At 40.7% G+C, this 14,456-nt stretch overlaps 1 protein-coding gene across 2 annotated transcripts in view; it reads left to right on the top strand.

The window, feature by feature from the left end:
• Positions 1-14,014, top strand: part of ttyh3a (tweety family member 3a) — an 86,691-nt gene extending 72,677 nt beyond the window's left edge. Inside the window, exons 12-14 of one of the 2 annotated variants that reach the window (XM_088936390.1) lie at positions 2,053-2,226; positions 3,215-3,290; positions 9,845-14,014. In XM_088936390.1, the coding sequence (XP_088792516.1) occupies positions 2,053-2,226; positions 3,215-3,290; positions 9,845-9,913 (319 nt within the window). In that variant the 3' untranslated portion in view covers positions 9,914-14,014. The remainder of the gene's footprint in view (positions 1-2,052; positions 2,227-3,214; positions 3,291-9,844) is intronic. The other variant, XM_088936391.1, reaches the window with a different exon arrangement.
• Positions 14,015-14,456: the final 442 nt, after the last annotated feature.

The raw sequence follows: 14,456 nt of genomic DNA, 5'->3' as shown, positions 1-14,456 counted from the left end.
GAGCTCTATAAGGGTGGTAGCTGAATAGTTCACCTTCAGAACGGATACACATGTGGCACTAGGTGCAATAAATGTTGTAATCCTTGCGTGACAGCGTGGGTTAAGTCTGTGCTCTCATGTTTCATGCTACAGTGATCTCCTGCTGAAATGAAATGGATGGTGTAGCTAGTATGTGACACAGGAGAAAATCACATTTTTAAAGCATCTTGTGGGAGTTGCATATTAATGTCTTTTCAGAGGGAGAGAAACACTGTATTGTTTTTGGAGCAGTCACACAAATCATAAGAATGTTTTGGCTTTTCTTTAATGCTTGCGTATTTAAACTTTGTGTACACAATAAGGTAGCTGACTTGAAAATTAGCCCATCAGTAAATATTTCCTCTAGCGGGTGGTGTTGAACATTAATTGATGGACAGGGACAATATCAACCTCCCAGAATACTCCACTGTTCAGTATTTCAGTAGATGGTACTCTGTATTTGCACACAATAAACCACAACCTGACCCTAAAGGTATGCACAGTAGGTAACTTTCCAGGGTAGGAGGAAAAGGGAATGCTGGGGTGTATGTATGAAGATGTAGAATTTGTAAAATTTTAATTTGATGTGACATATTTAAAGAATGCACAGGAAGTCATTGTTGGTAAAAAGAAAAATACCCAGTGTCTTTTATTTGCTGCTCTACACTTGATTGCATTTTAGCAAGCTGATGGTGTTGTGAGTGTACACCACTGTAATCTGTAACTGAAGGAAAATGGATTTCTGGATCTCTGTGTTGTTTGTTTGCTTTAATGGCAATTTAAATATTTCCTGTGTGGATTCTTTTGACTCGCATAAATTAAAAACAGAAAAATGAAGACCAACAATAATTTTAAATGTCGTACTTAAGAAACTTCGTTGATGGCAAATACTTGTTTTTAAATCTAATATCTTTAACCTTAGAACAGCAAAAATAAATTAGGCCATGTCCTTCTGTATAGGAGACGTAGAGATGGATGGAAAATTGCTGGTGTTATGAAGTGAAGGAACGGTTTTCTTTTTCAGACACCACACCACGTTGCCAGTACAGGGGGTATATAATTTATATTATTATGAAGGGGGACTGGGAGACCACTTCAAGGAACATGTCAGGGCTGTGAGGATCAAAGATCTCTCCAAGCCCATAGTTTCTCATTTCACCTCTAATGGCCACGATCATACTGATCTCTCCATCTGCGTTATCAAAGAGGGGTTCCTCAATTTCTATTGCAGAAAGACATCCGAAACCAAAATTATCCTGGAACTAGGATCACAGCTTCCCCCTTCTCTCAAGGACAGACTCGTTTCCTTCTAATCCTCTCTATTCATTTGCAGGTTTTGACTTCACACCTCTCTCGGCTTCACAACACCTGCCCACTCTGCCTCTCTCCTGCTCCCGCCTCCTCTCCACTCCCGGCTCCCCTGTTCTCCCCTGCTTTATCAGCTGCTGACTTTCCTCTCTTTCTCAGACCCAAAGAAGGCTCCACAGCTGAAACGTTGTGTTTCTTTTCCTCTCTTTTCAGTATGGCATAAAGCTTTCCTAATTTCTAAACAAGTCCACTAGATGGAGACAGATGCAGTCAACTTCAGTTCTCTAGCTCTGCGCTTGTATTCTTCCGGACACTTCGCCTTCATTGTTTTTCAGTTTTAAGAATGCCATTTCTAAATATGGAGTAGCCATATTGATTTTGCCCTTCAGAGAGTTTCACAAGTTCGTTTTCGCACTCCTTTCATCCTCTGCTGAGTGCTTTAAGATCATTAATGAAACTAACGCTTCTTAAGTAATGCTTCAGAAATGTTTAGGTATTGAAGCTCAACAAAGTTTATTGACCACTCCAGGGTGCTCTCTGCTCTTTAAGACCTCTCAAGCTCTGCTTCACGCCTCCAGGCGTGCGATTCAGCCCCGCTCGGAAATCGCTCACTCTTTGCCCGGGTGCTTGCGGTGCCGTCTGTGAATCGAGCCGTCCGTGCGCCCAGGGGGAGAAGGGCGGGGTCCCGGCCTTGTGTTTCACTGTGCTGTTTTCTTGGTTCCGAAGGAACGAGGAGGATGGCGAGGAGGAGTCCGTGGCACACGGGAACCGACAGACTCATGATAACCTGTACCGTGTACACATGCCTAGTCTGTACAGCTGCGGGAGCAGCTATGGTAGTGAGACCAGCATTCCTGCTGCTGCACACACTGTCAGCAATGCACCCGTCACAGAGTACATGTGAGTTAGCGACATGGAGTCTTCTTTTTTCATATTGAACTTTGCATGCGTTTATATCAGCCAGTTGGCACACTTATGCAAACACTTAAAATAAGAGCAAGTGAGCTGCTATCACTTCAAGTGACTGTACAGTATGCCATGAAGTAAGTAATAATAAATCCAGATTATTCCTCTGCCTCGTCTGTCTTTGTTAGAATTACGTCTTATTATATATAAAACTCCATTAAAACTATGTAGTCACTGTAGATATGTACACATCTTTACAAATTGCATATGGGACTTATAAATACATTGGTGCATGTTGCTAGCTGTTCATTACTTTTGAGATTGTAAGAGTAAAGAAGCTGATGGCTCTTGCTTGTTTTAGCATATTGTCTAGTGCACAACCTGAATATCTGTGTACGGGTTTAGGACCTTGTGGTATTAAGTTAAGTTGAGACAGGACAGCGTGTGCCACACTGGGCTGTACAGTGCGCAATGCGGAAGGGAACACAAGTTCTTTTTGCGAAGCATGAATTCTTGTTTAGGGAATTGAGGAAGACACGGAGATATTTTAGTTCTCACTGTTGCAGCGGAAAGATGATTTTTCCTCTTTAAAGGCCTGCTGTAGCGCTCACTGCGTCTGGCAGGCAGTTTGAAACGTTTTGCAGACGTACCGAGCTGGGGGAGGAAACTGCATGAGCTCAGCCTGGAGAGGACTCCTCCTTTTGTGACGGGCCTCCATACCTTGCAAAAAGTGAAATGCCAGCCGGAGCTCAGAAGCTCTTTGCATCAGTTACCTCTGAACCGGGCAGCTGAGTTTAAAAAAAAAATACTAGTGCTCAAAACTTAGTCATTCAGCTATACTGAAGGATCCAAGTTTTATTTTGTAGGCTTTTGTGAGTATATACTGATCATGGGGCTTGGGGGTGGCATTTTTTTCTTCTTTCTGGCAGCCCCAAGCAGGACTGGTGTAACAGAATGTTTCATTTCTTATATTGTGACACAGGAGCCAGAATGCAAACTTTCAGAACCCTCGGTGTGAGAACACCCCACTGATTGGCAGGGAGTCCCCTCCACCTTCTGTAAGTGTCCAGTTTGTTGGCTTTGATACTGCTCGGAAAGAGTGTCATTTTGGCAGCCTTGATTTTTTTGTTTTTGTTTTTTTTTTCTCCTTCTCCTTTTTTGTGTTTTTTTTTGTTTTTGTTTTTGCAAATCACCTTTCTGCAGTCTCTGTATGCCCAGGCATTCCCAAGTGGCAAATAAGGGTAAAGCAAAAGCATGACAACAATGACGAGCATTCATTTGGTCTTCCTGCAGACTTACTGTGTCAGAAAAGACTCCTATTGCTTTCTGTAATTAATTTATCTGGCTTGTTCACCGGCATGAACTCCACTCCAGCACCTGTTCTGAAAACAGTCCTTGTTTCTTTGCATACCTTTGGATTTCCCAGAGATAATGCAAGATAATCGCTACAGGACTTCAAGTATTGGACTATTTTAACAGCATATGCAGTACAGTGCCGTGAAAAAATATTTTTCCCCTTTCAGATTTTCTGAATTTCCTAAAGGGGGCAAATACTTGTTCACAGAGCTTAAGTCAAGCAATAAGTCGTCGAAGGGGAGAAAATGGTTTCAATTTTTTTTTTATTCAGATCCTTCAAAACATACATTTGACAGATGACATCCATGCATTTCTTTTGACTTCTTTTACGATGGCATCTTGACTCCCTGTGTATCATTGTTTCCTATAGCTTGCAGGGGAGTGTGGGTAGCATGTTGTAAGGGGCAAAGGGCAGTCGTCTGCTTCCTTGTTCTATTTGGTTCTTAAAAACATGTCACTTTTAGAAGAATTCTAATTGTACGGAGCATCAGAAGAAACTAATCACTGTTCATACATGTATGGTTTTCGAGCAATAAAGTATACAGGTGATAGGTATTCATAAATGTTGGTGAAATTTTAATCAGTTGATCATTCTTGATCGATTGTGATACACTTGAGTGACTTTGGCTGTTGCTTTAGCACTGCCCTCATTAGCTGGGTGAGAGAAATTCTGAAAGGAATTGACATTTCTCAAGAGGGGGGAGCGCCTTTGTTCCTTGGGGGAAGAGCAGGCTTGGAGGATGGCGAGGGAACTGTGTACGACAGACCGGCCAAGGGAGAGGTCCGAGGGGTTTGTCTGGAAGGGGTGTGTAGTTAGTACAGAGCTCCACTTGTAGTGATGAATGGCAGGCTGACCACATGGTGGTCACGTCCTGGGACCACCCCTGGTGTCCCACCTGCAGCTGCGCCCTGATCTGACGGCGCGTGCTTATTCTGCACCTCGATGAGTTTTCACTGCAAGGCACGAATGTGACAGACGCCAGGCTGCAGGCACATATGTGTTTGTTCAGGCTTTATAAGAGGAATGGGAGAGTATCCCACAGCACCTGCAGCCTGCATCACAGAGGTACCGTGCCTGTTGCTTCCTGCGGTGGCCACACACACTGCAAACACTGTCACCCTCACAGGAAACTCCATTCTGCCCAGCCCGGTTGATGACAAATCTTAATCCGCACAGCAATGTCTGTTCGATAAAATTTCAGTGCATTTCCCACAAAAAAGATGGTCATTTTCTTGATAGGTTTGAAAGTCTGTTGCACTTATTAGTGATGTTTCTGCTGATGCTCAGTATTTGGCTTGCAGATTAATTGAACGTATGATGTACTGCAGGCATTATACAGTCTTATTTCAGTCATTGTGAACCTGAGTAATCTGTAAATGTAATCTTAAAATTACGTGGATACAAGTAATTTACATTAGCTCCTCTCCAAAAAGACACCTTCAGTTGATTAAAGTGCTTCCCCAGCAATGTTGTTATTGTTTCCAAACCCATGAGCAACCGGAAACAAATGACAGAGCATGCTAATGCTTTTCTTGTTTGAAAAGTTGGCCACATGGCATACAGTACGTGTCTCAAATATCTGAATTTGCCTTTTGTTTTGCGGTCCAAGCAGAGACATCATTTAGAAGCTGGGGATTTCTGTTGTGTAGGGTGTTTGGCTATGATACACACTCCCCCCTATTTGTAAATGGAACCGTCCTCGACGTCACTTGTCAGAGTACTGCAAGATTAAAGCCTCAAGGACCAGTGTAGTCAAGCAAAGCGAACAAAGAAGAGATTTTTCCCTTTGTCTTTCACTCTTCCTGTTCCTCTGCCTCTCCCTGCCCATGGACTCAGGCAGCTGCTAATGCAAAGGGACAGTGAGGTCTCTCCCTTCGGTAACTGGCTTGCACTGTGTGTGTGTATCTTGTTCTTGCACGTAGAGGCTGCACTGTGTGTTTTCTCTCTTTTCTTTTCTGCGAACCGAAACAGTTGTATTTGACTGCCACGGACAGTAACAGCCACCACAGCTGGCAGTTAAAGCCCTCGGACAGTGCAAGATCCTTTTGGTAACAACGTCTGCTATTCTAACAGGTACTGCAAACAAGCCCCGCACACCACCTACCCAAATTCACCCAAAGCCACCACCTCCCTGCCTCATCAGCCCCCCCTGCAACCAGTGTCCCACCTCTCTCTGTCCCTCTGCGCTCATTCCTCTTCACCCGAGGAAGCGGAGCTGCTGTCAGCATGCCGTCCTCTCCCGGCGTTTGTTCTGAAGCGCTTCGGCCTGCTTGCTGTGTCTTCTGTCTCTGTTGTGTATCTTCCAGCACGTTTTGTTGCTGTCCCTTTGGGGAGATATTCCAGCCCTCTGTGGAGTTAAAGACTCGTTTCACTGTGGGAGGAGATCCCCTCTTTTAGCTTGCTTCTAGGCTTCGGATGTAGCGATTGCTCTAAAAAAAAATCTTTCTGTCCTTTTCGAGCGTTTGTAGGAGTGAGAACCGTCTGACATTTGATTACATTGTGACTGCCTCCCCAGTGAAGGTGATATTTATAAGATGGAGAACACAAGTGGAAAGTACATGGAAATGAGCCCAAAACCAAGAACCAGAAACACTTCTGTACAGGTTGTGGGAGTCTGAAATAAGCTATCCATTTACGCTGTTGAAGCAAGTAACCTGGCTTCTTTAAAAAAAAAAACAGCTGGATGAGGTCTTTGGATCAATTACGTGCTCACTACTGAACAGGTTAGATCAAACCCAAACAAGATTGTATGACCTCCTCTCATTTTGTTTTGTGTAATTTTCATCCGAATGGACTGGTCCATTATGAAAAACTTTGCATTTGACTTTTTTTTTCCTGATTCAGCAGTTAAAAAGCAAGCTATGCGTTTTACCGAACAGTGTCTCTGTGCCTCACACTAGTGCTTCAAAGACATTTTTATATGTGGAATTGTGCCACCAATGTATATGTGTATTGTTAAAATGAAGAAGGCTTTTTTTCTGAATGAATAGCATGTCTTTATTATTAGTCCAAAATGGCTTATTAATTGACTCAATGCCCACAGATACTGGTTTTCTTCAGTAGCTGCGAATTTTGCTGAATTTTGGCGTAGCATTCAAAGTGACTCATCAAAGTCAATCAGTATCGAGATCAGAAAGATGGATCTGTGGATTCTAGTTGCATCAGATTTTGAAGAATCTAAATGTACTGCTGTTTTTACAGAGCAGTACTTGCTTTGGTGTACTTTTTGGCTTAGGTTATACAGTAGTCATTTCGTACTTCTGGGTATCTTCATTTTTCCATAATTTTTCAAGCATGTTTAGGGCTGGAATTTAATGTTTTCAGGTACTTGTATCCACAGGGCCATAAGTAGTATGGTCCATAAGTAGGCCTGCCTTCATAGTCCTCTTTGGTCTTCCCTGGTATGTTATTACTACACATGGCCTTTGTTGTCGGGGAAGTAGTGTGTGAGCCAGCTGTTGGGATCTGTTCTGCCCTGATTATCACCTACAACGTATTTGTGCTGGTTCAGATTTTCTCATTTAAATCTCCTGTCAAGTCATATCCTTCTGCAGTTCACTGGGTTTTACTGTATCTGACAGCAGCATAACCCCAAACTTTTGTTTTTGCTTTGATAATCTTTTTGTTCTCTTCTCAATAGCTGTTCTCTCTTGGAGATTAAAAATGGCATGTCTTTAAAGCTCTGTTCCCGTTTGATTTCAGTTCCCTCTTTGTTCATCATCCGTCATGATGTTTTGGTGTTGCCGTCTCGTAGGAGCCTCTGTTTTTGACGCACGTCTCTGCCCAGCTGGTACACATGACTTTAGCTGTCTTTGATCAGAAGACCCAATGTACCATTGAGATCAGCAGCAAGATGAATGCTAATTAAAATAATTAGGTTTCATTTACTTGTGATCCTCCTCTTTTCTGACATTTCTCATTTTACAGTTACTGTCTATTCTGGATCTGCTGATGATGGTTTCCACTCCATAATGTGAATATGTTTTTGGGGAGGGAAAGGCAATTAAGAAAACTTGATATTATGTCTTTCCTTGGAACCAAGACAAAGTGCATGACACTTGACATTTTCCTCCAGACTGTTCAAGGCTTCTGTTCAAACAAAGCAGTAGCTGTTCGCCTCACCTGTCAGCTGCTGACTTGACCCAGGTTTTCATTTTTCACATGCTCTTGTCTCAGACTAGAATCCAAGTTTCTCACTAAGGGGAATGGTCAATCCATTAAGAGGGGCTGTACTTTTACTTCATTATTGAAGAGATGGAAAGACAGTAAAACATATCCACCATGAAAACATTTCCGTGGGGCGATATTTTTTTCATTAGCCAGTGATTCTCGTGTAGTTTTAGCAGAATTTCAGTAACATTTACAAGTACTCTGTGAATTCGACCACCAGTAGAGATATAAAGACCAGCCTTAAATCGTACAGACATACAATCTTTGTTTAGCATCTTTTTGCAACTGTGAATTAAGCAAGGTTGCAGCTGTTGACTGAAGAAGATCTTTGGAGACTCAGATTATTTACAGCTGGTGCAAGTATACTGTTAAATAGCAACTTTATACCAGGGTTTAACAAAATGTGCAAGACTGTATGTGTTGTGTTCCTGTGTTATTATATTCCTGTTTGCTCTCTGTTGTTTTCTGTATATGTAGCTTAATTATTGTCTCATTGGAAAGTTGAATCAGTTATTATGAAATGCTGTTTTGGCCTTTGTTTAAGCCTTGGTGGAGTACATTCTAACAGAATCTATGTAGAAAAGAATGGCCATATAATTTTTTTAAGGCTGAAGATGAAAACAGTTTTTACAAGGAACGCCAGAAAGCAGTTCTCCTCTGCATGTGTTTTACAGGTAAAATTTGTATCTTAACACAAAGCAATGTTTAAATTTAAATTAGTTTAACGTTTCAGTTAAGTAGCATTCTTGCTGATTAAATGTACACTCTTTTATCTTTTAAACTTGAGTATTAAAATTGGCCTTCTTTTTGGTCCTTTTTAGAAAATTGTTCTTGAAACTACTGTAGGTTCACATTTATCTAATGAATGCCAATGCACAGTGACTTTTCTTTCTGAGCAAATGGAAATAGTTGTATTACTTTTCTGTTGTAGTTTTACCTTATTAAAACAAATGTATATTTTATGACTAAATTCATATCAACTATATGCTGCTCACAGTTTGAAGTTGCATTAGGTTTTTACCTAAAAATAAAGTAGAGATTAATAAATACATTTTTAATAATTTACATGTAATTACTTCTGTGTTAAGGGACTGTCAGTCCATGGTAGTGGATTAGTCAGTCTACTAATCAGGTTGCTACATGGGTGGTATCAACAAGCCACATTGTAATTCATTCAGGTCAGATGAAGCCAAATAATTTTGAGTTGAAGCTATTGTGCCACATACATTTGCATATCAGTTTTCTTTGATGTTGATGTCTTAACAGTCTTCAAACATTTTTAAGTCTTTGTTGTGGATTCTCTCGTTTCTTTACAGGCTGTCAAAATGACACTTACGAAATAACAGCATTATTACTTTGTGTTTTATTAGTACTTAAATGTGCCTTTGTTGCCATTTGTGAACTTGTTTTACTTGTTGACTGGTCAGAAGCTCTCTGAACTCTCTGTTCTATTTTTTAAATGAATCACACACTGTGGTTGACTACAAAGCATTTTACTATATTTAATAACAATGCTTGAAGCCTAGAACCTCATTATAAAGTGATCTACCTTTTGTTTCTTTAAAAAAAGCACAACACCTTGCATGCTGATGAAAAGGGTGGCTTTTATATGTTATTGATTCCCTGCATTTTATAATGTCTTCCATTTGCCTTTAAATGAATAAGAAAAAATGCCTGCTCATACTGTATAAGTTGCATCTTAGGAGGGGTAGTACAGCATATGATTAAGAAAATACAGTATAAAGTAACCAAATATGCTAGGCACAATAAATTAATTAAACTTATTACTACAAGCAGAACAAGCCTGTTTCAACAGTTTCCAAAGTGTATCAGCTATCAGCGCTGTGACCTTTAACCTGTAATATTAATAGCTGCTGTGGTGGATTTAATATAAATCCAAGATCACCCACAATGTGAGTGAATCATGGAGACAGAGGCTCTCCTGTCAGATAGGATCGCCTGCAAACTGCAGATCTAATTCTCCGTCTGCCGCTTTCAAAGTTGTTTGTCTCACTTGCAGGCTTGTTCTATGACGTTTGAGCAAATGTCTATATTGTTCTTCTTTTTCTTTCTTTCCCCTTCCAGTACACCTCAAGCATGAGGGCCAAATACCTCGCTACCAACCGACCAGACCCGAACAACACTGTACACTAAAGGCCCACTCGCTCACAGACCAACCTGAAACCCTACAGCCTCTGGACTCGACCACTAGATCCATCGCCACGTCGTCACCCAACCCCCCCACCCCCACCCCTCCGCCAGCACCCCTCCGCCAGCACCTTCACCACCTCCAGGCAAAGATCTGCTTTTGTTTCCTCTTCACCCAGACCGGACATTCTAGCAGCTTCAGTCAAGCTAATGAGCCATTTACTACTTGGATGTGCACTTAAAATGGAAAGTATTGTGTGCGTGAGTGTGTGAATAATACAATAATACACCTGGGTCAGATTTTCCTTTTGTTTTTAAAACCTCGATGCTGTTGCCCCTGCATCCCTACGCCAGAATCGGACAGGGCAGCCAGCAAACGAGTTCGGTTTCGCTCGCCTGCAGGAAAGCCAAAGCACACTCCACTCCACCTGGCCTCAACTCACGGAAATCATTCCCGATGCATTCTGCCCCGGATGTTCACAAAGGTATCGGGATGTTCGAATTGCCAGGACTTTACTGATGCGGCTTTTTCCCCAGTGGGTGTGGAGACGAGAGCTGTTCTTTCTCTCTGGATCTTCAGCCCCTGCTCGCTCTGCTCCTTCTGCATTGAGCCACCCAAGCGCTTGTAGTTATGCAAGTTGTGCGTGCTGAGAAACAGGCCTTGCCCCCCTTTTTCAAAAGCAGCGTTTTCTTTGCGGCCCACTGCTTCCTGCAGTGGTTCCTGATCACATTATCCCGATCTGTAGATCGAGTCGCGTGTAAATAAATCTTTGAAGAAGACCCACGCATGCGTGGTGGCTGTGTGGCCGTATTCCAGTCAGTGTGAAAGCTGCTTTTCAGTACTGTGCCATGTGTCGGAGAGCACACAGTGTTTTGTATTTCTGAGTCCTCAGCGGCCTCCAGATGCACACCTTTACAGATCTGTAGCTGGTGGAGGCACTGTCTGTGTATGCAACATTAATTGGCTGCAATAATGTAACTTAGGTTTGTGGCTGAGCAATAGTCCAATAGGTTCTTCTTAACTTTTTAAAACATGATGATTTTAAATTTCGTATCAAGATAGGTCATTCGTAAAACTTGATTTTCAGAAAACCGCCTTTTTTTGTGGTGGATTACACTGCTTAGAAGAAACGATGAGCAAAAAGCTCATTTTTAAGATTTTGTTTTTGCATCGTTTAAACCTGATTTACTGTACATTTCTGAAGAATATGCAGGACATTCTGTAAACCCGAGTTACTTTTTTATGTTAACTTTGTTCAATTATTTGGTTGGTTCATTAAGAGCAAACTAATACTGGAAATAAGTGACTGGTCACACTGATCAGAAAATGGAGTACTGCAAACACGTTAGCTTTCGGAGAAAATTGAATTTTGCATTGAAGGAGGAGGGACAGAGCAGTGTCGCAGAATAAAGGGCAGTAGTATTCCTACTGCTTAGGGCATGCTCAGGAAGTGATTCTAAATTTTTGGTTTCATTTCTACACACAAAGACACGGGAGGTAAACTGTTTTTATTAGAAGGGGCAGGGTAGAGTATGCGGTTACCCTTAAAACTGCCATGAATTCTGTGGGACCGCTTCTAACAAGGGGTTCAGAGGGAGTTGTCTTGATCCCTATTGTGAAAGCTAACTGGGTGCACATTATATAGGCCATATAACACCCCACAGGGGGGCGCTATTGTACAGAGATGGGTGAAGGCTTGGCTATGGCGTTTTCTGCAAGGTGCTGTGGAATAAGGAACTGTGATTAAAGGTGTCCTACACGCATTCTTTCATTCCTTCTAGAATAATGGCATTATTCTTCTTAAATAGGAAATGAAAAAGGGACTGGATTTTTTCCATAACTGGTGATAAGGTTTTCGCAGTGTACTCCTGGCAGAGAAGCACATGATTACTGTGCACTGGAAATCTACTTGAGTGATAACCACAAAACAGAACATTCCTTGTCTTCAGAAGATCACAGGTGCAAACTAACTGAGGGCCATTGACATTGTTCATTTATTTTTTGTCAAAGTACCTGTCTTACTTTGTGGAAAAAGAAAGCAAGAAAAATGTTCTGCTTTTGCACACTTTTCTGACTTATCATTGCATGGACATAACACCCTGCTCAGATTACTGTAAGTTACGAGCTGGATTTCAGTAGGCTGCACGCATACTAAAGAAAAAACATGGGACCAGTGGCCTACCATTGTTAATTATAATGACTTGTTAAAAAAAAAAGTGTGACTTTGTTCTTTCCCGGGTTTTGCAAACAGAGTGATACAAGGTCCAGGAGCCAGAGGGAGTAATTTGTATCGTAGTTCACTGACGTTGTGAGCATTTGTGTGCATGTTAAATGTGAAACGGACGTCGCTTACAGCAAAATTGAGTAAGGCATTATGGTCAGTGCCAAATGTGTGAACAAAGAAAGGACTTTCTGACCTTAATCGTTAATCGTGAAAGGGGAGCGATGCAGAATGGAATTGGGAAAAGTCAGAGGTGTCTGACGGATCCTTGCAGTCTCTGCTTTTTAAGGCTCTTTTTCAAGTACTGTATTACAAGACCTACACGAGATGTCTTTCTAGACACTTTTGTTTAAAGTGTGAAAAGCATTGTGAATGCACCTGAAATGAACGCATTGGTGCTTTTTCTTCATATACAATGTGACTTAACAAATACTAGCGATTTTTGTTTTTATTTCTTTTTTTTTCCCCCATCGTGGTCTGAATGTGTTTTGGGGTTCTGGAATCAAGGGGCAGTGGAGCTGAGGACTGCCGCGGACAGCTGCCACTGCACACAGTCTTTTCTCGAAAGCACAAGCCCTGGACTTATTTATACTGTGGTAAGAAAAGCACACCTGCCAAGGAGCCAAGAACTGTGCAGTGTGAATCTGATCAGGTGGAAGGACGGCTCCACGCTTCACCTTAAAAGACATTTATTAAAACTGTAAGATATTTTGCTGTGAATCTCTCAGACTTCCAGTTTTCTAGTGCTAGTGTAATTCCTGTGTGTGAAGTGGTCAGTGCGTCTGCTTGCCAATGAAAAAGGGCTCAAAATCTCACGCTGACTCGCCCATTTCCCTTTCCCCTGACAAATCCCACACAAGAAACTGTATTTAAACAGTGATAATGCCATGAGAAAAGCATTTCAGTGTTTAAAAAATATCTGATGGTGAAATAATCAGGCTTATAAAAGAGCTATCCATTTTAAAGTAAAAAAAAACGAACTAAAATCATAGGACTCTTTCAGCTTCCGGGAAAAAAATATCTCTGTTGATATCTGAACACTTTTAATACTCTGAGGACCTGGTTTTGAGGAAATGTCTGAAAGAAAAGTTTAGTTTTGGAATGGCGTAACCCTGGAAATGTAAAACACAGTATTGAACTACTAATGTGACCATAGGGGTTGCTCAGTTTTTATCATGGAAGCCTGTTTTCTTTTTGGTACCTTTTGTTCAAACAACATTTTTAATGCCCGAGAAAAACGGTTGTACACAAAAAGTTGTGTTCTGTAAATTTTGCAACCACCAAAAATATATCTCTCTTATTTGCCCTTTTTTGTTGTTTTACATCGCTGTCCTTTTTGTAAATTTACATTTTTTTAGTAAGCCCAACGAACCAAAAAACACACCTCAGTGATATTTGAGCCCTAACTTTCTAAAAGAGAACAAATATGTAGTTTTTTTTCTTATTCTGTGAGAAAAGACCGTTTTATGTAATAGTGAGACAATCTATTGTTTTTAAGTAGCAACTTTCTCTTTATTAATAATTGCTAGAACAATGTATCTAAAAAGTAATGTTTGCACGAAGAAGAGAAAATTCTGGTAAAATACAATTTGCCTTTGTAAACGTTTTTAAACCATTACTTTTTTCTTTGTCATTACCACTTTTTTATGAAATAGCTTTGATTTTCTCAGTGTATTGGTGTTACTAGCGTACACGGCATTTTTTTCTTTCTCAATTGTCAATAAATTTTGGTCTTGCATTACTGTTTTAATAATTACTTTTTTCTTTTTGTTACTTTATAATATTTTTTTGCAATTACTAAACTGTTGTACATGTTAAACCTGTGGTTTTATTGAGCTTGACTTCAGTGTTTTAAAATCCAATTAAAGTTACCTTAACTGATGAATATTGGATTGATTTTTTTCCAAACGCCTACGCAACTTGTATGATTTATTTGCAGGACTTTGTAGAATGCAACACATTTAAAATGTTTTTTTATAACAATGTAATTCTCTATTGCTACCAGTAGAGGGATGCCTCACTTGCTTTATTCCTTTGCTTGTCACAATTCCATCCACGAAGTCTTCTGTTTTTCTATCTCTCATTAAAGTTGAACCATTACCATTTGAAAAACATAGTTAAAAGTAGTGACTACTTGGCGCAAAGTAAAATACTCACTTAAGGTACAACAGCAGAGACTTGAACCAATTTTGCTGAACAATTGTGCCATTGTGAGACTGCCCTCAAGTATAATATGTGTTTAATTTTTGTGTGCTTCCATGCATTTAATCATATTGTGGGGAAAAAACAATGTTCACTATACATTTCAAAGTGGAAAAATTGAGATG

The sequence above is a fragment of the Atractosteus spatula genome, chromosome 18 (assembly GCF_055471065.1).
Source record: "Atractosteus spatula isolate fAtrSpa1 chromosome 18, fAtrSpa1.hap1, whole genome shotgun sequence".
In the NCBI taxonomy this organism is placed as follows: domain Eukaryota; kingdom Metazoa; phylum Chordata; class Actinopteri; order Semionotiformes; family Lepisosteidae; genus Atractosteus; species Atractosteus spatula.
This window is presented reverse-complemented; position numbering and strand designations above follow the sequence as displayed.